Source organism: Rhinatrema bivittatum, chromosome 1, assembly GCF_901001135.1.
Source record: "Rhinatrema bivittatum chromosome 1, aRhiBiv1.1, whole genome shotgun sequence".
Classification (NCBI taxonomy): Eukaryota; Metazoa; Chordata; class Amphibia; order Gymnophiona; family Rhinatrematidae; genus Rhinatrema; species Rhinatrema bivittatum.
In genome coordinates, this window is record NC_042615.1 from 268,225,152 (window position 1) to 268,250,999 (window position 25,848).

Below are 25,848 nucleotides of genomic sequence, written 5' to 3' on the forward strand. Positions count from 1 at the left end.
ATGATGTATTGCCATTTATTCTATTATTTCCATGCTTTGTGAACCACTTTGGGTTGGACTTATGTCTAAGGAAGGCAGTATAACCTGTGTGGGGAACTACAATAGTCAATATTGAAACGTCCTCACAGTTCTATATTCTTTATACATTTTAATGCACAAATACTTGTGACTGGGTTTCATCTGTAAAGTTGACCCCTGGCCATCAAATGTACATAACAGAAGTCAATGCAGTGTACCCCTCCTAAAAACAATCACACACATTTCTGAGCGAGGACAAAAAGTTTGAAGCTAATGAGGATTTGCTATAATACTTTGCAGATTTATCACATTAAAGTTGTTTTGTCCATTTTATACATTTAAATCCATTCATCTCAACTAAAACCTCCTCCAGCCCTCCCATCTTCTAAAAGAGCAACTCTGCTGTTGAACACTGTCAAGAGTGAAAACATAGCCAGGACCCAGATCATGAAGAAAACAAAATTATTCTATGAAATTTCACTCAGTTACTTCCAGGGAAATATGTAATTTATTTGTGGTCCTTTTTAAACTATTAACCATGTCCAAAATAAAGCAGGATGTGGTGGTGAAACAGCGTGATTAAACGGAAAAGTACAAATCTGTTTAATAAAAATGGGACTTGAGGGTTTTTGTGTGCTCTCAGCATTGATAATATTAAGACTGCAGAAAAAGAAAGGCAAAAATGTTATGGGCTACTGAAGTTTTGTGTGGAAATGTCATACAGTAGACATTGAATCAACAGGTAGATATTTTATATAATGCGTGTTAGGAGTTATAGGTTGAAATGTTACAGAATGTGTGCTGGATTCAGTGGACAGCATTGTTGCTCAGTGGGTGATGGAGTTAATTGTAGCCTTTTACATGTCTTCAGGGCCAGTGCTTCTATTAGGCAGCCCTAGACCACCAAAATTTTGGGGGTGGCGAAATCTTGCCAGCTTGAGGCCCAGAGGGGGAAATGCAAATACTGTCAAAGGGAAGTGCGCTGTGCTGGAGCTGCCGTCGATAGGTATGTTGAAGGTGAAGGGGTGCATGACTGAAGGTTTGCCTAGGGTGTCAAATACTCTTGGTACCAGCTCTGCATGTTTTGCATAATGTCTCATTGCACAGATATTAAGCTGGATTATTTTAGAAACTGAACATGCCAGAGGATGGTTAGAAGGCTTTAAGATGGCCACTCTAATTGCATGGATCAAGAGGAAAAAAAAAAAAAAGACTGGTCTACATCCAAACCTCTTTAAGAGCAAGGTGAACAATTAACACGCTTTAATTTGAGGACACAAAAGTTGGTTCTAAGGTATCCTATAATCAAAAACTGGCCACAGAGACTGCAGCCTCTTCCCAGATGCACTTAATTGCCGCCAGGGACGCTCATTCACAAAGCATCCTTCCCTGGAGAAAGGTGCATCTTTTCCTTTTGAGGCAGGTTTTGCAAAGCCACTGAAATGTTAGCTCCTTTGATCTATCACCAGCATCACATTAGGCCTGAATGGCAGCATTTCTTATCTCCCAGAGTCAAATGACATATGACTGAGGGCGAAGAACATTTCTCATGGCATGGACGGTTTCAAAAGCATTAATAAACTTTAAAGGCTCCCAGTAAATCAAACCCCCTATGACCTTTTTACTCCTTCTCCTGTTTTAGCTGACAAATAGCAGAGATTATGGAGCAGAACACACATGGCAAACAAAGAAGGGCATTTAGCTTGCTTGGTCTCACTTATGTATGAGGTACTGCAGGTTTGTCCTCTGTTGCATTATCTGGCATGTCAGCTAAGTGAGGCCAAAAAGGTAATAGGCTATTGTACAACTCCCTGCTCCCCCAGTTATAGCAATGTTTTTCTCTGTACAGCTGGGTTCTCTTTTATTCATAGACATTTAGAAAATGTACAGCACCTCTATTTATTTTCCTGAAGAGGAAACATGAATATGCCTCTACATTATTTATAGTTACCTAAACCATAAGAGAAAGCAAATGTAATCCAGTATTAATGTTAGATTTTTCCAAGAGATAGGAACTGCTGAAGGAGAGGGAGAAATAGCTGAAGTGACAGAGGAAGGAGGAAGACCAATGGTGAGGCACAATACTTTATTTAAGGAAGGCTGTCTGTAAGTATAACATAACATATTACATGCTACAGTACAGAATTAAAAAATGCTATCAACTTCAGCAACTACCTTCTCCAAGAGAAATGAGACTGGTATACCAAAATCAAGGTCCTTGACTTATAGCAGTGAGGTGCCCCAATGGAAACAATACAAACAGATGTGGCTAAGAGTCTTCAAGAGTGCCTGGTGAAGTGGCTAGCGAACTTCTGGGCAGGAGGGAGTGGAAAGGAGAAGGGATATCTGCTGCTTAAGATGTGGCATAGTATTGCCAAGACACAAAGCCTACCCAGAAACTTCACAGATATCCTTCATTCATACATCTGATACAGTATTTTGATCTGACAGAAGTACACTTTGATATTAATGGTAGTCTACTGAGACCATACTGTACATGCTGTACCATTCCTACTGTTTTGGCTAACTGAATTATTGTATTCAACAGTTAAAAACATAAGACATGTCATGCTGTTAGACCAAGGTTCATCAAGCCCAGCATCCTGTCTCTGACAGTGGCCAGCTGTTTCCGTAGCTCATATCTATTTAGTAATAGCTTGTGTAATCTATTGTGTTGCACTGCATCGAATGGTTCTATTCTATAACGCACTAGGAATTTCCTGGCTGGCAAAGTGTGTCGTAAACAAACAATGATGATAAGGCACTAGAAGGTGTCTACATGAAAACTCTTACTCAGAGTTCTACGGTCAGCAAAGAGAGCTAGAGTAATGCCTCGGGAAGACTGCAGAACATTTAGGCATGCAAAGTGAAGAAGAACTTGAACAACCAACACTAAATTGGGAATTAGTAACTTAGAATGCTACATCAACTTAAACAACTAAGAACAGGGCTGGTGCAAGAGTATTTGGTGCCCCAAACAAATCTTTGGGCATGTAACCTCCTTGCCAACCTACCTCCAGCAAGGCACTCCCTCCAACGGCAGTGGCTCCAGCACATCATCTCTTTTTAGTGGTATTGGCCCTGGCACAGCAACCCCTCTTGGCCTCATGCTGCTGGGATTCTGCCGACCCAAACTTTTGGCACTCTAGGCGACTGCCTAGTTTGCCTAATGGAAGCACCGGCCCTGATTAAGAAGTATTCTCATATAAATTGTGAAAGGCAATTGACTGGCCATTACTTTTCATCATTTAACTGTCTTAGCTGCAGCTCACCTTGATGAAGATTGTTAGTTCTATTATAGTGGGGGTTTTACTTCAAGAATGTCACAGTAAGAAAAGAGAAAATCACTAGCAGACAAACTATCAGGAAAATGTGGTTGCAATTTTGTGATTTAAAAACAGAAGAAGAAAGAGGTCCTGAAATCTGTATGTACTTTTTAAACATAATAACTACTGAAAACACCCACCATGACAAAAATTAATGTTCACATAGCCCAGAAGAAAGAAAGATGCAGGCCAAATTTAAATATGAAGTCTAATGCCTCACATCCCACTCAATTCCCTGCAAGGCCTCTCTCTTTTACTCCTCCACATCTGGCTCTCATTGAACAGCTGTCATGCAGAGCCTCTATTTTTCCCAATATACTGGCCATATACACTGCAGCGCACTCCTATAGTTGAGACAACAGGATACAGCCCCTTCCTGAAAAAGTGCTACTCTAACACCATCGTTCAAAGAGTCACTTCAGCACTCACATTAAAGCACTAGTTTCTTTTTAGCGTTAACCTGCAAGTTTTAACTCTCATTTATCCTCCAGCAGCAAAAAGCCACAGTGACAGCAAGGCAGAGCTTTGCTTTTGAATAGGATGGCCCCAGAAATACCTATGTTGTTCTTTAGCTGGCCCATGAAGTTTATTCTAAGAGCTCATTCTCGTCATAGCCCCTCCCCTGTAGCCCTTCTCAGGGGGTGCAAGTGCCATTCCAGCTGCACTCCTGATTCTGGACAGCCTGAAGAGGAGGAGGAGGAGGAGAATGGGCTGGGTACTAAACGGAGGTCTCCTATGCATTGTTTTACAGCAGCAGCACTGTCAAGCTAGAAAAAAAACCAAAATTAAAGAACTTGCTACTATCTACTCCATTCTTGTGATGAGATACAGCATTTGAAACTTTCCAAAAAACTCCTTTTACACAGCCAGCCCCACCATTATGATTCAAAATAAACCCAGCGCTCCCGTGTTAATAATTAACGGATGCTGTGCTCATATTCTCCTTCCATGCATGCACCAGGAACACAGCTAAAATGGCTAAAGAGTGATTTCAGGAAAGGAGATTACAAAAAAAAATAGCATGGGTCACAACTATTCTAAAGAAATAAACCATCATTGGAATTAAAGGAAAGGAGACATAGGAATAATAACAACAGACATGAAAGAACTGATGTTACTAATGTGTTAATGTTCCATCCAGGGAAGGAGAAGAGAGAATGTCAGTCTTATTTAGAAGTCATTGACATTAACAAATTAGCAATCAAACGAAGTACATATGGTATCTCTGATCAAACAAGTTATCTACATGTAGTTGAGGCAATGGATTTCTTGAATTTACACCTAAGAGGAATCATATTCTATACATATAATAACCATTATGCATGGCTGTAGTTGAAGATTTGCACAGGAAACACACATAACGTTCTGGGAAATTGAGAAGATGCATATGTGGCTTCACAACATGGAAAGAATTATGTTTGCAATTGAGATCATTAACACTGCAAACATACAGAAATGCAATAATATACCAGGTAGTCTATTTCCATACACACACACACACAAATCCAGATATGTGCCAAAGGTTGTTTTCTCAGTAACAGAAAAATTGGAAAATGCTTAAGAGATCTGGCTGTATCAATGACATCCAAGGTCCCATAGTCCCTAATAGCAGGCCTGCCCTTCACAGACGCTGTGATTGACAGTTTGACCCCATCACTTCAGGACATGATGGAGGGCAGGGATGGAGGGGGGGAAAGGAGGCAGATAACTTGCTGCTGGCTTAATGGGCAAACCTGCTCATGAAAATTAATTCAAGCTGTCAGTGTGAAACGGAGAAAGTGTTCAAGAGGGGTTTTGGAGACATTTAGAAAAAGTTTAGAAAAGGAATATACCCAAGTCCCAGCCAAAATAAAGGGGCAGGAAATCCAATGCTTTTAAAGAATTTTAATAACTTTTCCACCACAAGCAAACTGTAAGGTGCGCTATGGGACTCCTTTCTCTTTTAGTCCCCTAACCAATTAAGCAATTACTGTACCGGCTCAAAGAACATTCTTGCTTTTGATTCCCTTAGAGAGTGCCCCACTTAAAGGATCAGGTACAACTGATACTTTCATGATACTGAACTTATTTCAGCCATAAGAAAAGGACAGAAAGCAAGCTGGCTCTGTAAAGAATATTTCACCTCAGTTGTTTAAGGACCCCCTTTTCTTCAGCTTCCTCCAACAACTTGCTGAACTAAAGTAATACAGTTTCCATATCTACCTGGATGAACCACAGCACGGTACACATAAGGTACTACATACATCTACAATGTTTCATTAATGTCTCTCCATTTACATTTATTTATTTTCAATCTATCATGTGCCGGGCAAACTTGGAGGGGACTGTGGGTTAACAGCAATAAACATTCAGGGTCTAAGTCACAATAGCCTAGTGGTTAGAACTGCAGGCTATGAACCAGGAGACCAGGGCTCGAGTCCCACTGTCACTTCATGTGACCTTGGGAAAGTCACTTTACCCTCCATTGCCTCAGGTACAATTTAGATTATGAGCCCGCTTTGAAGTGCTGAAAAAAAACTGTGAAAAGCAGAACATAAAAATCTAAATAAATAAATGTTCAAAACAGTCAAGAAGATATAAAATATGTATTCAATGATTAGAAGATATGGTATTTAAATGCCAGAAGCTAACTATTTTGGTCTGACATAGATACTATTGTCCCCACAAAAGGGGTAACTGGGGTTTTTACAGATTTGCACCTGCAGAATACTGAAGAAAGTAAAAATATCCTGTTCCAAAAACCCAAGGAGCAAAGGACTGAAGACAGCAGCCATAATGAAATTGCCTGTCCTATTAACACGCGTTTCACGCACTCTTACTAGGTATATGAATGTAAGTTAACAATGCCTTCAGCAAGCATTTATGCCAAGCCGTACCCATGTTTATAAATGAACCATAGAGCACTATATATCCAAAATTATGTTATTAGAAAACTTCCATTATAAAAAAAAATGGGCTTTGGCTCATTTTCTCTTATCTGGAACAATTTCTATGATTCAAAATCTGTTACCCAAAAATTCTATTATCTAGAAAAAAAAATCCATTATTTAAAATCACCTGCTCCCAACCATTTCCAGAAAGAAAATACTCTATTGTACATATTTAATTCTGGCCAGCAGAGTTGTATAGCAACTTGTTCTATTACTGATTTGAACTCCCATTTTTAAGTAAAAAAAAAAATATCACTGATAAAATTCTGAGAAACTATATACAAAGAAATGAAAATGGAGACTTAATCATGACAAAATTCATGTAAACATTTAAGAGGGCTTGAGGGTTTACAACTGGAATGTAGCAACTATTATACTTTACCTGAGATGAAGATCTTCTGAAAACTTAAGGCAGGCATAGATAAATTCTTTAATCTGATTATATACTTTAGGCACAAACTCGGAAAAAGGGAACTTCTTTGGAAATGGTTGCTGCAAAGTACAGAAACAAAAACCATTAAAATATGATCCTAACGCGTTAGCAAGTGGCAACAATTTTGTCATATCATCGGAGCAAAGTACAAACCATTACTTTGAATTACAAAATGTATTTCCCCAACTATAAAAGTAATCAATCACTAAATCCAGACATTAACAATCAACTTCTAATTGTTAAACTAACAAAAGATATTATCATAATTACATGGCAACGACATCACCTCAGCACAGAGTTAAACCTTTTTGAAACTCTGAAACACTGAACACTGAACCAGAGAAAGGCAGATCTCCTGGAGAGTAAAGTCTGTTACATTCCACAAATAAAATATTTCTTTCCTGACATCTTCTCTTCTGATTCATTCATTTCCAACTTTTTTCCTCACAGGATCTCTTTTCGTATTAAATTAAAATTTCCAGGCCTTCTTCACATTTCCCCAGCCCATTACGATACTCACCAGCAGTAGTGGGGAGTAGGAGGACACTCCCTTGACAAGGCTCATCGCTATACCCGGGAACTTTAAGGTTTGTTCACATTGAGATTAATAGGGGTAGACGTAGGTTGGGGGGGGGGGGGGGGGGGGAGGGGAGAAAATGCTATTTCTGGCTCACCCAACAGTGCCAAAATACAGCAGGTAGGATGTGGTGCTCTTTACCTGTACAGGTAGGTGCCACTAACAAGTTAAATGTGCTCAAGACTATCTCATGCCTGCCGTCTGCATTATCAGAGGTCTCTTCCTGATTCCTTCAGCTTCCCTTGCTGTCAGTGGCTACTTGCAGGTAAAGAGTTCTAGTACCTACACAGTCATTTCTGCCACTAACAGGAATACCAATAAGCACTGCAGTTGATCTACTTCTCTCTCCTTGTTCATGTGCCTTGATTTTTCCTTCCCCTCAGCACAAGCGAAAAGAGCCTCTAGTCAGTGGAATGAGATACCAGTAGAGTGAGTTTCTGGAAGCTGAACTATAAGAAGTGAATTTGCTTAAAATTTTCCCTGTTACTTTATCGGTTTACCAGTGTATACCTTAAAAAGAAAAAGTAGTGTTCTCTTGCATGAATTTAAAAGCTACAGTTAAAATAAGACGTATTGCTAGATTGAATTAAAAGTTAGGATTTACTTAGACATGCTAGCTTTACTAGGGTTGAAACAAGTTAAACAATATACCCCCAATGGGTATTTTGCGTGACTGATTAGATAAACAGTACAACTCAATGTAGGTTAGAAGCTTCAAATGGGTTACTTCATCTCATTAAAGAATAGGATTTATAGGTGGAGCTGAAACCTTAACTGGCAGCATACATTCAAATTTCCCTGTGAGAGTTCTCCACTTGGACGTAGAGAACCACTAGTGAAGTGAAAAGTTGGCAAAATGGGCTGCTGAGAGTCAACAACCATGAAACTATAGGAGGCACATCTCAGGAACAGGCACTAGGCTATTAAACCTAAACAGTAGTTGTATTAAATCCCTATAAACAAATTATCGACCTAACCTCTAAGACCACACAGTCTAGTATTTTAAAGAACGTAAACCTGCTTAAGCATTTCCCATGCTGTTTAATACCTATATATGAAAAAAAAAAGATGTAGATGACAGACTAGCATCCAGTCTTTTGCATTGAATGGCACATATACAATTATGTCTCTGTCGTGAGACATATATTTGAACCTAGCGCAAAACAGCTCCTAGATCTCAGAGAACAAATATGGTCTCTGGAGGCTAGAATGGCAGACCTGGAAGAAATGAGGCAGTTAGAGAAGCTCTATAATGGAAATGTTCAGGAATACAGCAGAGAGGTCTCACCTCCACTCTTTTAGCTCCCATACTGCTTTACGAGAGCTAGGTTACCAGGAAGAAAAGCATCACCATGAACTGACCAAGTGATCATGTAGCTGGAATCTGCCTTACAGATAATGTGCTATCTTGTCACAATCAAGGATGTGTTCTCCGGGAGTGGGGGTGCAGGGAGCTAGAACAGTAGGATAGGACAGCTACTACTATTATTAATTTAATCAATAGGAATGTAGATAGCTTGTGGCCATGAGGATTGCTTGGTAACTTGCCTACCTGGTACAAAAGTGGAAGACTTCACTCGTCATAGTAAGTAATGGAAGATAAAGAACCAAATGGTCCAATCAGTCTGCCCAGCAAAGAGGTCAGGGCTGTAACTGATGCTCCATGCAGGTTACCCCCATGCTTTCTGATTAAGGTTTTAACTACCATTCCAAATCCAGTGACATAGGAAGGTGCAGGAGGGAAGTTCTGGAGGCCAATTGGGGAACAATTTAGGAAACTGGGAAACATTTAGGAAAGAGACACTTATCCCGAATGGAAGGGCTACAGTTTAGCCAGAAGGAAACCTTGCTGCGGGAGCTTTTAAAAAGTACAAAGAGCAGTCTTTGAACTAGTTCATATGGGAAAATCAACACTTGTTCAGGAGCGTACGATCTGGAATAAAGTATCTCTAAAAGGTATTGTTAAAGCAGGGAAATTAGAATATCTTGATACAAATGATGCGGAAATAGCCAAGGCAGTTCAGGTGGATTTAAATGTCAATGAAAGCATTTTGTCTTCCTGGATCATGGAATGATGATTCAAGGACCTCTGAGCAGAGATGGGGTCCACCTGTTGAAAAGGTGTCACAGTGTCTTCCAACAGAGACTGGCAAACTTACTGAGTTGGTCTTTATCCTAAGATTATTGGGGATGGGTGAACAAAACCCTAAGGTAAATAAAACATGAAATACTTGTATAAAAATGGGGGGAAAAAAAGGCAATATTTGGAAAACTATGTACATTAATGCTCATAGCATTGGAAACAAAGTACTGGACGTAGAGGCAGTCATGGAAGAAGTTATGGAAAACCATGACTGGAATATAGTTGTGTTAGGCTACAATCTATTCAGGAAGGACAACAACAAAGGAAGGGAACATAAGATTGAGTCAGATTGAGGGTCAGATTGAGGATTCATCAAGCCAGGTATCCTGTTTACAAAAGTAGACAATCCAGGTCACAGGTACCTGGCAAGATCCCAAACATTAGATAGATCCTATGCAGCTAACACCCAGGGATAAGTACTGGCTTTTTCCAAATCTATCTGGTTAATAACAGTTTAACAATTTCTTTCTCCAGGAACTTGTCCAAACCTTTTTCAATCCCAGTTACGCTAACTGCCTTTACCATATCCTATGGCAATGAATTCCAGAGCTTAACTGTGCCTTCAGTGAAAAAGAATTTTCTCTGTTTTGTTTAGATTGCTACTTACTACCTTCAGGGAGTGTCCCCTAATTTTTGTATTATTTGAAAGTAAATAAATAATTTACATTTGAACGCTGTATTCCCCATATGAATTTTATAGACCTCTATCATATCATCCCTCAGCTACCTCTTTTTCAAGATGAAAAGCCCTAACCTCTTTGGCCTATCCTCATAGGGGAGCTGCTCTATTCTCTTTATCATTGCCTTTCTCTGCATCTTTTCCAGTTTAACTATATCTTTTTTAAGATGCAATGACCAGAACTGAACACAGTACTCTAGGTGTGGTCTCACCATAGAACAATACAGAGGGCTACTACAACATTCTCCATTTTATTCTCCTATACTTTCCTAATAATTCCTTGCATTCTGTTTGCTTTTTTGACCACCGCAGCCTACTAAGCCGAGGATTTCAATGTATTGCCCACAATGACATCCAGATCCTTTTCCTGGGTGGTAACTTCTAATATGGAATCTAACATTGTGTTAGAGCTACTTTTCTCCATCTGCATCACTTTGTACTTTGTCCATATTAAACTTCATCTACCATTTGGATGCCCAATCTCCCAATGTCTTCCTGCAATTTCTCACAATCTGCTTGTGATTCCACTACTCAGAATAATTTTGTTTCATCTGCAAATTTGATCACCTCACTCGTCGATCCCTTTTCCAGATCATTTATAAATATATCAAAAAGCACCGTCCCAGTACAGATCCCTGTTTACCTTCCTCCACTGAGAAAACTGACCATTTATTTTCTTCTCTGTTTTCTATCTTTTAACCAGTTTGCAATCCACAATAGGACATTGCCTCCTATCCCATCACTTTTTATTTTTCTCCAGAGTCTCTCAGATGTTACTTTTGTCAAAAGTCTTCTGAGAATGCAAATACACTATATCCACTTGATCACCATTATCTACATGTTTATTAACTCTTTCAAAAAGAAATGTAGCAAATTAGTGAGGTAAGACTTGCTTTGTCTAAATCCTTGTTGGCTGTGTCCCATTAAATCATGCCTTTCTATATGTTCTGTGATTTTCTTCATTAGAACAGTTTCTACGATTTTTTCCAGCACTGAAGCCAGACTCATCAGTCTATAGTTTCCTAGATCACCCCTGAAGCTCTTTTAAAAGATTGAATTCACATTGGCCACCCTCCAATATTCAGGAACAATATATGATTTTAATGGTAGGCTACAAATGACTAGTAATAGATATACAATTTCATTTTTTAGATCTTTCAGAACTCTGGGGTGTAAACCTTTTAGTCCAGGCAATTTGCTACTCTTTAGTTTGTTAATCTGCTCTATTACATATAGAAACATAGAAACATAGAAATGACGGCAGAAGAAGACCAATCGGCCCATCCAGTCTGCCCAGCAAGCCTCACACTTCTTTTTTTCTCATACTTATCTGTTTCTCTTGGCTCCTAGTAACCTTTGGTTCTATTTCCCTTTCACACCCACCATTAATGCAGAGAGCATTGATGGAGCTGCATCCAAGTGAAATATCAAGCTTGATTAGTTAGGGGTAGTAACCGCCGCAATAAGCAAGCTATACCCATGGTTATTTGTTTTACCCAGATTATGTTATTCAGCCCTTATTGGTTGTTTTTCTTCTCCCCTGCCATTGTAGCAGAGAGCTATGCTGGATATGCGTGTACTATTAGTTTTACTTCTCCCCTGCCGTTGAAGCAGAGAGCAATGCTGGATATGTGTGAAGTATCAGTTTTACTTCTCCCCTGCCGTTGAAGCAGAGAGCAATGCTGGATATGTGTGAAGTATCAGTTTTTCTTCTCCCCTGCCGTTGAAGCAGAGAGCAATGCTGGATATGTGTGAAGTATTAGTTTTTCTTCTCCCCTGCTGTTGAAGCAGAGAGCTATGTTGGATATGTATTGAAAGTGAAGTATGCATTGAAAGCCACATTATCTATCAACAAATATTGAATAAGCCTAATAATTGGTAATACCTATAGCTTATGAACTCTTCGTTAATTATACATACTCTTGCCCACCCCTGTTTTTTTTTTAAATATGGAGATGGCAGGCCTCCATCCTTCCGCTCCGTGAAGGATGAACACCAACCACTGGCCACTGGCATCCCGCTCCGTGAATGCCTCTGTGGCTACTGCCGCTCCGTGCAGTGTTTTGCTGCCTCCTCTTTATACACTTCCTCTAGACCTGATGGATCCACAGTGTTTATCCCACGCCCCTTTGAAGTCCTTCACAGTTTTGGACTTCACCACTTCCTCCGGAAGGGCATTCCAGGCATCCACCACTCTCTCCGTGAAGAAATATTTCCTGACATTGGTTCTTAGTCTTCCTCCCTGGAGCCTAAGAACCAATGTCAGGAAATATTTCTTCACGGAGAGAGTGGTGGATGCCTGGAATGCCCTTCCGGAGGGTGAAGTCCAAAACTGTGAAGGACTTCAAAGGGGCGTGGGCAAGAGACTGTCTAGTTATTCTCATCATCCAGGTTCACTGTGACTTGTTTCAGTGCTTCCAAATCATCACCATTAATACCATTTTCAGTACAGGTATCTCCTTAACATCCTTTTCAGTAAACACCGAAGCAAAGAATTCATTTAGTCTTTCCACTATGATATCCTCTTCCCTGTATGCCCCTTTAACACCTCAATCATCTAACAGTTCAACTGACCCTCACAGGCGTTCTGCTTCAGATATTTTTTTTTTTTAATGTTTTATTATGAGTTTTCGCCTCTATGGTCAGCTTCTTTTCAAATTCTCTTTTTACCTGCCTCATCAGTGTTTTACATCTAACTTTCCAATGCTTATGCTTTTTCCTATTTTCTTCAGTTGCATTCTTTTTCCAGATAATATCTCACCTGTGATATGTACAAAGGCATTATCACTCTTATTCTACTGGAATAACTGTAATATATGGCAATAAGATCAAGTGGCTCATCCAGACTGTCTAGTTATTCTTGTCTATGTTGCTAAGGATATATCCCAACTGCCTGTCATACAGTATGACAGTTTGTAAGCTCTCTCCCCATATCCAGGACAGTTTTTGTCATCTTCCTCATTTATGCTCTACAATCTTGGGCACAACAGCATACAACATACCCCACTTAGTTCAGACCCAGCATTGCTCCCTTCCCTCATGTCTAACCACACGGCTCTGTAATAATCTAAACAGTTGCCAATACTAGTGTGGATGTTGCCTAAAAATATTGGCTTATAAGTCAACGTCACACCTGTCAGACAGATTCGGCAATTATTTATTTATTTATTTATTTATAACTTTTATGTACCGAGGTTCAATTAACAAGATTAATTATCAATGTCAGTACCTGTATTCCTGCCAGCACTTCTCATTATTACTGCACTTGTAACCTGCTAGACTGACCTGGCTATGTGGTTAGATTTCTAGCATTTCATATTATTAACTTTGTGATTCATTTTGGCAGCCACATAATATTATTTTTTAATCATTTGAATAGGGCACTTTAAACACATGCTTCTAGGCTATGCTTCTGCTATCTCCTCAGTTTTTACAACTAAGGATCTGTGATTATCCCATGGCCTCAAAGTGTATTACTGTTTTAGCCTCCACCATCCACCATCTTTTCAATGAAAAAATATTACCCGAGGATGCTCCTGAGTCAAATGTCTATCCTCTCAGAGACTCATATCTTGACCTCCTTGTTCTAGAACTTTGCCACCATTGAAAAAGATTTACTTCTAGTGCATTATTAATATTTTTCAGGTATTTGACTATCTCCATAGTATTTCCCCATCTCTCCTCTCCTCTAGGGTTTATATATTCAGATCCTTAGATCTCACTTCAGAGGGCTTTTGGTGCAAATCCTGCACCTTTTAGTGGCCCTTCGCTGGACCATCACCACTCTTATCTATGTCCTTCTAGATGTAAGGCCTCCAGAACTGGACACAATTTTCCAGATGAAGCCTCACCAATGACCTACAGACTTCCCTTTTTTCTACTAGTTATGCATATCCCTATGCATCCCTCTGGTTTTGACCACTGGTGCACTATCTTGAACTTGTCAGATATAATCAGCCTAATGTCTATTTCCTGCTTTACACCCCACCCCACCATATACTGTTCCCCTGGATTTACTTTTCCATCACAAATGCACAATTCTGCATTTTTTCATATTGAAACAATCCTTAGATGTCTTCTTGTTCAGTCTATTCCCACAGGATTGTCCACTCTGATGCAAATCATAATGTCATCTGCATAAAAAGACAAATCTTTCCTCCTAATGCTCTATAATATTGCTCACAGAGATGCTGAACAGACCTGTTCTCAGGATCAATTTTCTGAGGCTCTCCACGCATCAATTTTTTCTTCATGGTGAACTCCATTTATGTCCGTGCTCCCTCATCTTTCAACCTTTCTTATCCAGTCCACTACCTTAACTCCCTCCCTAGACTAATTTATTAGTCTATACGGGATGTCATCAAAAGCTTTGCTGAAATCCAAGTACCCCACACATCCACCAACTGTGCCAGATCTAATTCTCTATTCATCCACTCAAATAAACTGATCTAATTTGTCACACAAACAAACTAATTTGGTAAAAACATGCTGCCTCAAATCCTGAAACTCAGTAGATTAAAGATGATGAACTATCCCTTCCTTCAGAAGGATCTCCATTAATTTTCCCACCACCAGATTCAGAATGATTGGTCTAATTTCCAGTCCCCTCCGTATAACCATTTTTATAAAAGAGGGACAACATACACCCTTCTTCAGTCCAGTAGCATCACTCCTGTGTCCGAAGATCTATTGAACAGGTATCACAGTGAACCCACTAGAACATCTCTGACCTCCTATCATATCCTATGATATATCCCTTCTGGATCCATGGTTTTGCCCATTTTCATTTTTTCTACCTCTAACATACCCTCTCTTCTGTAAATGTAGTAGCACCTATTCCATATCCATATGCATTCTCACCAAAAATCTGTGGTCCCCTCCCATTTCTCCTTCCTGTAAATTCCCTGCTCAATCTTAAAATCCTACCTTTGCCTTTCCTCCTCTTACTGACATACCTAAAAAAAAAGTCATCACCTTGCTTTACCTCTTTTTCTTCCATTCGATTTTTTTGTCATCCTAACTGCTTTCCTGGTCCCTTTCAGTTTTATCATTTTTTTTGCTGTGCTCCTTTTTCTAAGTCTCCTTGGATGTTTTGAATAATAATTTTTTTGCCCTTACTTTTTCAAACACCTTTTTGAAAATCATATCAATCCTTTTCCTCTTACTTGTATTTGAGCATAAAGATTTATTGCTCTTTCTATAGTTTCTTTTAGTTTAGCCTACTGTTCTTCCACTTCTCTACATTCTCCTACCTGGCCAGCATTACCTTAGGGTACTTTCCCATTTTATCAACTATGGTACTTTTGAAATTCAGGACTTTTTGGTGACCTCTCTATTGTGCTTGATGTATCAAGCAATAGTGTCTCATGCTCAATGGTGCTCAAGTGGCTTCCTACCTGGACTTTACAAATGCCTTTTCTATTCATAAAGACCTGGTCCAATATTGTCCATTTGGAATGTGTATGATTGATATGTGGTTTTAACATTTTTTTGGTGAGTGGTATTTACTGAAATAACTATTTTATTAATATTTTTGTAAGCTGCATAAAAATGTGCGATAAACTCTTCAAAACATTAATTTGAAAGTATATGGGTATTCTCCCATTATTGTTTTCCACATCTATATATATCTTATCTATAAATGTATGTATATGCATCCATCCCTTTACTCTATTTTGGACACATAAGCTGATATTCAACCAGAGTGTATATGGTGCTTTGTCGTTGAATATCGGTTGGATTTGTGCAAGCTAAAATATAGGCACTTAAAGGTAGATTTTTAAAAATACATGTGCACTTCCATGTGCATGCACATGGACGCGGCTATTTTATAACATGCTCAAGTCAGTGTGCGCATGTTATAAAATACCGGTCCCGCATCCACATGCACACCAGATTTTCATGTCCGCGTGCGCATGTGTGGGAGGGTGGCCTGCTCTGTGTGCAGGGGGGGGGGGAGAAAAATATGCACAGCGCAATCAGGCCTCCCCCAGTTCCCTCCCAGTCTGCTCCAATTAAGGAGCGGACTGGGAGGGAATTTTCTTATTCCTAGCCCTACCCTTCCTACCTCTTGCCCTCTCCTCTCCGATCTCTAATCCTACCCTAACCTTTTTTTTTTTTTTTTTTTTAACTTACCTGCTCCTTTGGGCAGTAGTAAATTCCGTGTGCTGGCCGGCTGCCGGCGCATGCTGTCCCGGTCCATCCTACCCAGACCACAGCCCAAGGTCCACCTCTTATGCACAGCCTTGCACTTCTGCGCATAACAGGGGTTATTGCGCGTGGCCGGGCCCATTCTAAAATTGGGCCGACAGATTGTTGTTATATGCCCTACTGAAAATTTACCTCATTGTATATGCTGGGGCCTTGAGAATATCAGGATAGAATGGAGATGACCACACGGTCCTGTCCAATTCTCATCTCATGCTCCTGAGCAAAGGAACAAGTAAAATTCTTTACTGATATGCTTTTAAGTAGAATCACTGAGGTTTGATGCATTTTTGGATTTGCCCTTGCAAGCTGGAGTCCCAGTTGCAGAACTCCTCCTTGCTGAGCTTCACAAGGTCCTTAGAGATGAATGGGTTGGACGACTCCTTCCCTGGACTGATTTCATTCTTTCTTGACTAATAGATCACAATCAGAGGTTTGGGCCAATCAATGTTCCTCCGTCACTCATCTTACTTGTGAAGTGCCTCTAGGTTAGATACTTTCACCAATCCTTTTTAGCAGAGGTGGATTCACAATCTAGATTCAGTGAGCCCTCATTCAAGTGGAGAATCTATGATTACCTTTTGGGGAAATTGTTGGAAATAGGGTATAGCTATTTTACTTATTTCTCTCTGATTCATAAAATTGATCTTTAATTTGGTAACCAATGGCTTGCTGAAGTTTGATTGACTGTTTTTCTATATGAAGGAGTAGAAATGATTGTGATTGGTTGTAATGTTATTGCCTTCTTGCTTGGTTTGAAGAGGATTGGTAAGCTGAGTTGTTTTGCATGGTCTTGTCTGATAGGTTGGTTTGTTTCTATAATGTGGATTGGTGATAGGTAATGAACATTCTTTTTTCAGTTTTGGATAGTCATCTCATCATGGATTTGGAATGGTGAAAGAGCCTTTTTTTGAATCTGTTATTCTACTGTGGAAAGTGGAATGGTGAAGAAATTATGTGCATTTGAATGGGCGTATTTTTTGATGTGCTTTAACACTGATAAACTTTGTAATTTTGGTAAGATGTAAATATATAAAAAAGTTTTAGATATGGTGGGATACAGAAAATATATTGTTGTGATACAGTGGGATTTACTGAGGGAGGGTTAAAGGTGGTTTGGGATTGATCTTTGTGTTCTATATTTTTTTAAGTGCTTAGCTTTTTTTTATCTTTATTGTTTTTTAGCAAATAAAAAATTACATTATTACTGCAAAGAAAGTAGGTGCAAGATCAAAGCAACTTATTCAAAAATAGAATTAACAAGAAGAAAAACAGTCAATGAAACTGCAGTTACTAAAAATAGGGGGGGGGGGAAGAGAAGGAAATAATGAGAAGCAATACATAAACCTTAAACTATCTTAAAAGAAAAAGATGAATTCTAGAGGCATCAATTTAGTTAGCGTTCCACATACACAGATCTAATATAGGATCTGTAGTAGTACCATAAGTAATTTTAGTTTCAAGAAATATTTTAAACTGTAATGGGTCAAAAAAAAATCAATCATCTTTATACTTTACAAGACATTTAAAATGGAAAGTGAAGAAAACATTCACCATGAATATCAAGATATCCTGCCTCATCTGCAAAAATTGCTTACATCTTGTCTGAGTCTCAAATGATACATCAGGAAAACACCAAGGGGCCGAGCGCACTGTATAACCCTCAGTCAGATGCGGGATAAATAGGCGCTAATCCACTCCCTAATGCATAGGGGAATTAGTGCCTATTTAACACGCGTCCGACGCAGAGTGAATGAGATAGCACTCATCACATGCAAATGCACGTGAATGAGGCGATTACTCATTCACTCCAATGCAAAAAAATAAATGTGCATCTCAGACGCACATTTATCGCTCACATATTAACGCCTGCCTGGAGAAGGCATTAATAGCTGAACACATTGAAAAGAAGTACAGAAAAGCATAAAAAACTGCTTTTCTGTACTTCTTTAAAAGTAAAACAAACAAAAAAAAACCCCCTCAGCCGCCGCATTGAAGACCGACGCCAATATGCTCGGCGTCGATTTTCATAACTGGCTGCATTATGAAAACCGATGCCAATAAACTCGGCGTTGGTTTTCATAACCAGCGGACTGCAGTTATGAAAACCGACGATGAGTTTATCGGCGGCGTTCATAACCAGCAGGCCGCTGGTAACCGCTGGGTCGCATTAGCAAAGAGGTGCTAAGGACTCCCAAGCGACCCTAGCACCTCCTTGCTAGCGCGACCCCCTAATTTGCTTATAGCATGGCGCCCCCCTTGCGGGCGCCATGCGCACATTAAGAAAGCGGGCACTGATTTTTCAGCGCCCGCTTTCTGCGTTTTTTATAGCATCGGCCCCCAAATATTTTGGCCCATAAACAGGGATTCTTTATATTTAAAGAAAAACTGCATCAAAGAGTTTTTATCTGACTCAAAGATAAAAGATATCAACAGGGTAACCCATGAGGCAACCTCGTTCTGTGAAGTCTCCAAGAAGGCAGGTAGTTCTAAAGTATCTACATTCAGCTGTCCTTGCACAGATTCTTCTTGTGCAACATGAGCTGCAGTACACTTCTTCTGAAGATAAAATATCTTGCTTAGAGGTGTTAATGATTCTGAAGAAAACTTTAAAACTTCCAGCAGATATTTTTTAATTAACTCTCTTGGACTGATCAAGGGAGATTGTGGAAAATTCAAATTCTAACATTTGAAGATCTCAGCTTATTTTCCAGCACTTCCAACTTACATTGGAGTTTTAAATTGTCTTTTTGCAAACCTTCACTTTGAACTTGGTTCGCGATTACACTTCTTTTGCACTCCAAGAATTTCTCAAAAAAGGAGATGACAGATTGCTCCACACTAACCTTATTGTCTTTCATAAGAAATTCAATGCCATCGAGCCATTTGGTAATATTAGCGGTCAAATACTAAGTGCCGTTTAAATAGACTCTAGGGAGATCTCACCTTTCTCCCCGTGCTCGTTCTTCTTCACTCCCAGGACCAAGTATAAAGAGAAAGTCAGCAAAGTCCTGCTGTTCCAGCCACTCCACAGATGCCCGGAGCACCAGAATCACATGCTGACATCATCCACCACTCCTCACATCCAAAACCACTCAAAGATGTAATAGCGATTGGGACCAGCTAAGACTGGGCTTCCCAAAAGAATTCTCTTTGGACTTCTACCTCTTCTCATAGCAGGTAAAAAGAAAACCTTACTCATGGGAGGACAAATTCCCTTCAGTAAGGCTCATAATCTCAACAAAACATTTCTTCAGCAAGTTTCTCCTTGGTAATCCAGTAACTTTAGGGAAGTTTAAAAAACATAAACTCAAACGTCTGGCATAATTTGCAAGCTGTTCTATCTTTCTATGCTAAAGTGCACCCTCTGTTAATCTCATTGTATTATTACAACCCAGAGGAACTCGGCTCAATTTAAAGCCAACCATATGCTTTATATATATTTATTTCAAAACAACATCTCATACAGTTTAACAAAAAGTGCTAAGTGCAATACATAATATCCCCATTAAAAAACATACTCACATACACACCATACATACCCTCACATACCACCACATACTAAAAATCCCCACTAATACATAAATATTGCTAATACCCCCCACTATATAACCCTAATATTACAATGCATCCTTTATATTGAACATACACTGTTATTGCCGATACCAAGTATCTGTTATTGATTAACATGTATCAATCAACATATATTACAATGTACCAAATATCAGTTATTCATTAACATCTATTACATTGTATTATTTATGAAACACAGCTCTTAAATATCATAACAGATACGAAGTATCTACCATATTAACACCATATTAACACAATAATTAATTCAATTTGTCCCATATGATATCTGATATTGTAATGCCCGACGGGACACCCGTTTCACCCCTTCCTTGGGGCTTCCTCAGGGATGGAATTCAATATTATACGTATACCCCCTCTATCATCATCTTCCTCATTAATTATTGTGTTAATATGGTGTTAATATGGTAGATACTTCGTATCTGATATGATATTTAAGAGCTGTGTTTCATAAATAATACAATGTAATAGATGTTAATGAATAACTGATATTTGGTACATTGTAATATATGTTGATTGATACATGTTAATCAATAACAGATACTTGGTATCGGCAATAACAGTGTATGTTCAATATAAAGGATGCATTGTAATATTAGGGTTATATAGTGGGGGGTATTAGCAATATTTATGTATTAGTGGGGATTTTTAGTATGTGGTGGTATGTGAGGGTATGTATGGTGTGTATGTGAGTATGTTTTTTAATGGGGATATTATGTATTGCACTTAGCACTTTTTGTTAAACTGTATGAGATGTTGTTTTGAAATAAATATATATAAAGCATATGGTTGGCTTTAAATTGAGCCGAGTTCCTCTGGGTTGTAATAATACTATCTTTCTATGCATCAGGTTCTTATTCTGAATAGATTTAAATTCACTTTCCCCATCTCTTTGATTTTCCTTTTTTAATTCCTGAGACACATCGGATTTGGTCTTATAAAGTTCTAATATAATTTAAATAGCTCACTGGTATCCAATTTAATATCTTAATTTTTATCATCTTTTTTTTTTTTTTACTTATTTTTTCTGACACTAATCATCTAATGAAAATTATTTTTTAAATAAATCCAACAGGGTATCTCTAATACAGACAACACTGTCTCAAACAGCACCAGCACTCACACAAAATTCTGATACAATCTTAAGAACATAAGAACATGCCATACTGGGTCAGACCAAGGGTCCATCAAGCCCAGCATCCTGTTTCCAACAGTGGCCAATCCAGGCCATAAGAACCTGGCAATTACCCAAAAACTAAGTCTATTCCATGCTACAGTTACTAGTAATAGTAGTGGCTATTTTCTAAGTCAATTTAATAGCAGGTAATGGACTTCTCCTCCAAGAACTTATCCAATCCTTGTTTAAACACAGCTACACTAACTGCACTAACCACATCCTCTGGCAACAAGTTCCAGAGTTTAATTGTGCACTGAGTGAAAAAGAACTTTCTCCGATTAGTTTTAAATGTGCCACATGCTAACTTCATGGAGTGCCCCCTAGTCTTTCTATTATCTGAAAGAGTAAATAACTGATTCACATTAATCTGTTCTAGACCTCTCATGATTTTAAACACCTCTATCATATCCCCCCTCAGCCGTCTCTTCTCCAAGCTGAAAAGTCCTAACCTCTTTAGTCTTTCCTCATGGGGGAGCTGTTCCATTCCCTTTATCATTTTGGTTGCCCTTCTCTGTACCTTCTCCATTGCAACTATATCTTTTTTGAGATGCGGCAATCAGAATTGTACACAGTATTTAAGGTGCGGTCTCACCATGGAGCGATACAGAAGCATTATGACATTTTCTGTTTTATTCACCATTCCCTTTCTAATAATTCCCAACATACTGTTTGCTTTTTTGACTGCCGCAGCACACCGAACCGATGATTTCAATGTGTTATCCACTATGACGCCTAGATTTCTTTCTTGGGTGGTAGCTCCTAATATGGAACCTAACATTTTGTAACTATAGCATGGGTTATTTTTCCCTATATGCATCACTTTGCACTTATCCACATTAAATTTCATCTGCCATTTGGATGCCCAATTTTCCAGTCTCAGAATGTCTTCCTGCAATTTATCACAATCTGCTTGTGATTTAACTACTCTGAACAATTTTGTATCATCTGCAAATTTGATTACCTCACTTGTCGTATTTCTTTCCAGATTATTTATAAATATATTGAAAAATACGTGTCCCAATATAGATCCCTGAGGCACTCCACTGCCCACTCCCTTCCACTGAGAAAATTGTCCATTTAATCCTACTCTCTGTTTCCTTTCTTTTAGCCAGATTGTAATCCAAAAAAGAACATCGCCTCCTATCCCATGACTTTTTAGTTTTCTTAGAAGCCTCTCATGAGGGACTTTTTCAAATGCCTTTTGAAAATCCAAATACACTACGTCTACTGGTTCACCTTTATCCATATGTTTATTAACCCCTTCAAAAAAATGAAGCAGATTTGTTAGGCAAGACTTCCCATGAGTAATCCATGTTGACTGTGTTCCATTAAAAAACGTGCCTTCTCGATAGCCGGCCCTATTCACTGGAACTCTCTCCCCTCGGACCTTCGCCTAGAACCCTGCCTGCGGACATTCAAGAAAAAGTTGAAGATGTGGCTCTTCACCAAAGCCTTCACTTAAAGTCCAATACTACCCATACTGTACCATGCTCTAGGTATTACATGTATAACACATTGAATGTTTTCCATGTATTCCTTGTTCAATGTATACCAGGTTTATTGTTTATTGTTCAATGTACACTATGTTTATTGTAATTCCAATTCTGGTTATCTGTAAACCGAAGTGATATGTACTAGTACATGATCTTCGGTATATAAAAGCCTTTAAATAAACCATGTCTTTCTATATGCTCTACAATTTTGATCTTTACAATAGTTTCCACTATTTTTCCCGGCACTGAAGTCAGGCTTACTGGTCTATAGTTTCCAGGATCGCCCCTGGATCCCTTTTTAAATATTGGGGTTACATTGGCAACTCTCCAGTCTTCAGGTACAATAGATGATTTGAATGATAGGTTACACATTTTAACTAATAGATCAGAAATTTCATTTTTGAGTTCCTTCAGTACCCTAGGATACATACCATCCGGTCCAGGTGATTTGCTACTCTTTAGTTTGTCAATATGACCTACTACAATTTCTAGGTTTCACAGTGATTTGGTTCAGTTCGTCTGACTCAACACCCTTGAAAACCATCTCCGGAACTGGTATCTCTCCCCAACATCCTCATTACTAAACATAGAAGCAAAGAATTCATTTAGTCTTTCTGCAATGGCTTTATCTTCCCTAAGAGCCCCTTTAACCTCTCGGTCATCCAACTGTCCAACCGACTCCCTCACAGGTTTCTTGCTTCGGATATATTTTAAAAAGTTTTTATTATGAGTTTTTGCATCTACAGCCATCTTCAGTTCAAATTCTCTCTTTGCCTGTCTTATCAATGTTTTACACTTAACTTGACAATGCTTATGTTTTATCCTATTTTCTTCAGATGGATCCTTCTTCCAATTTTTGAAGGATTTTTTTTTTTGGCTAAAATAGCCTCTTTCACCTCACCTTTTAACCATGCCGGTAATCATTTGCCTTCCTTCCACCTTTCTTAATGCGTGGAATACACCTGGACTGTGCATCTAGGATTGTATTTTTAAACAATGTCCATGCCTGTTCAACACTTTTAACCTTTGCAGCTACACCTTTCAGTTTTTTTCTATTTTCCTCATTTTATCAAAGTTTCCCTTTTGAAAATGTAGTGTTAGAGCTGTAGATTTACTTATGGTCCCCCTTCCAGTTATTAGTTTAAATTTGATCATGATATGATCACTATTGCCAAGTGGCCCCACCACCATGACCTCTGTCACCAAATCCTGCGTTCCACTAAGAATTAAATCTAAAATAGCTCCCTCTCTTCTTGGTTCCTGAACCAATTGCTCCATGAAGCAATCTTTTATTACATCCAGGAACTTTAAGTTTCTAGCAAGTCCTGATGTTACATTTACCCAATCAATATTGGGGTAATTAAAATCTCTCGTTATTATTGCACTGCCAAATTGGTTAGCTTCCCTGATTTCTCTTAGCATTTCATCATCTGTCTGACCATTTTGTCCGGGTGGACGGTAGTATACTCCTATCACTATACTCTTACCCAATACACATGGGATTTCTATCCATATAGATTCTACTGAGCATTTAGTCTCTTGTATGATCTTTATACTGTTGGACTCTATACCCTCCCGGACATAAAGTGCCACACCCCCACCAAGTTGATCCTTCCTATCATTGTGATATAATTTGTACCCTGATATAGCACAGTCCCATTGGTTATCCTCCTTCCACCAGGTTTCTGTGATGCCAATTATATCAATCTCATCATTTACTGCTATACACTCTAACTCTCCCATCTTACTTCTTAAGACTTCTGGCATTGGCATACAGACATTTCAAAGTGTGTTTTTTCTTTGTTTTAACAACCTGCTTTTCAGTTCTTAGAGATAATTTGGAAATCTTTAGCTCAGGTCATTTTTTACATAAAGGCACATGGAGTACATTTGCTTTTATTGGAACCTCTCTGTTGGGATGCCCTAACTCTCCTGTTTCATTAGTATCCTTCAAGGATATATTTCTCTGAACCATGCACTGCTGAGTGACTGTCAGCTTTCCCCCTTGTTCTAGTTTAAAAGCTGATCTATCTCCTTTTTAAAAGTTAGTGCCAGCAGCTTGGTCCCACTCTGGTTAAGGTGGAGCCCATCCTTTCGGAAAAGTCTCCCCCTTCCCCAAATGTTTCCCCAGTTCCTTACAAAACAGAATCCCTCTTCCTTGCATCATCGTCTCATCCATGCATTGAAAATCTGGAGCTCTGCCTGCCTCTGGGGACCTGCACATGGAACAGGAAGCATTTCAGAGAATGCCACCTTGGAGGTTCTGGATTTCAGCTTTCTCCTAAAATCCTAAATTTGGCTTCTAGAACCTCTCTCCCACATTTTCCTATGTCGTTGGTGCCCACATGTACCACGACAGCCAGCTCCTCCCCAGCACTGTCTATAATCCAATCTAGGTGACGCGTGAGGTCTCCCACCTTCGCACCAGGCAGGCAAGATTTATTTATTTATTTATTTCACATTTTTCTATACCGAGCTTCATGGTTGAATGCCATATCAGATCGGTTTACATCGAACGAGGGATAGAGAAACTTGTAACAAAAAACGGAACAGTAAATTATAATCAGAAAGAGAGCAAAAAAGATACCAGAACGGTCCTCATATCCACCAGCCACCCTGCTATCTACATTTCTAATAACTGAATCACCAACTATGATGGCTGGCCTAACCCTTTCCTTCTGGGCAGTAGCCCTGGGAGACTTGTCCTCAGTGTGAGAGAACAATACATCACCTGGAGAGCAGGTCCTTCCTACAGGATCATGTCCTGCTACACCAGGGTGATGTTCTCCTACTGGGAGACCTTGCTGATCCAAGGCAGCACAGGGGATGCCAGACTGGATTTGGGACCTGGCTACTATGTCCCTGAAGGACTCATCAATGTACCTCTCTGTCTGCCTCAGCTCCTCCAAGTCTGCTACTCTAGCCTCCAGAAATCAAACTTGTTCCCTGAGAGCCAGGAGCTCTTTGCACTGAGTGCACACATACAATCTCTCACCAGCGGGTAAAAATCTTACATGTGACACTCAATGCAAAAGACTGGAAAGCCCCCCTCTTGCTGCTGGACTGCTGCCTTCATCTTAATTTTATTGAGTTCCTAGTTAGGTTTAGGATACTAAGGGAGTTGAAATAGAGTACTTTATAGCTACAAGTGAATTTACCAATTAATCAGCTAGTGTCCTACAAGGGGATGATTAAACTTTCAATAAGGGCTGGTACAATAGTATGATTTAGATATGAGCCTGATTGATTTTTAATGAGAAAGTGTCTCTTGCCT

At 39.2% G+C, this 25,848-nt stretch overlaps 1 protein-coding gene across 1 annotated transcript in view; it reads right to left on the reverse strand.

Moving 5' to 3' along the window:
- The window catches only part of EXOC6B (exocyst complex component 6B), a 1,306,513-nt gene that overhangs the window by 657,263 nt on the left and 623,402 nt on the right, over positions 1-25,848 (reverse strand). The window contains 1 exon segment of the mRNA XM_029594539.1: positions 6,657-6,766. Within this exon segment, the coding sequence (XP_029450399.1) occupies positions 6,657-6,766 (110 nt within the window).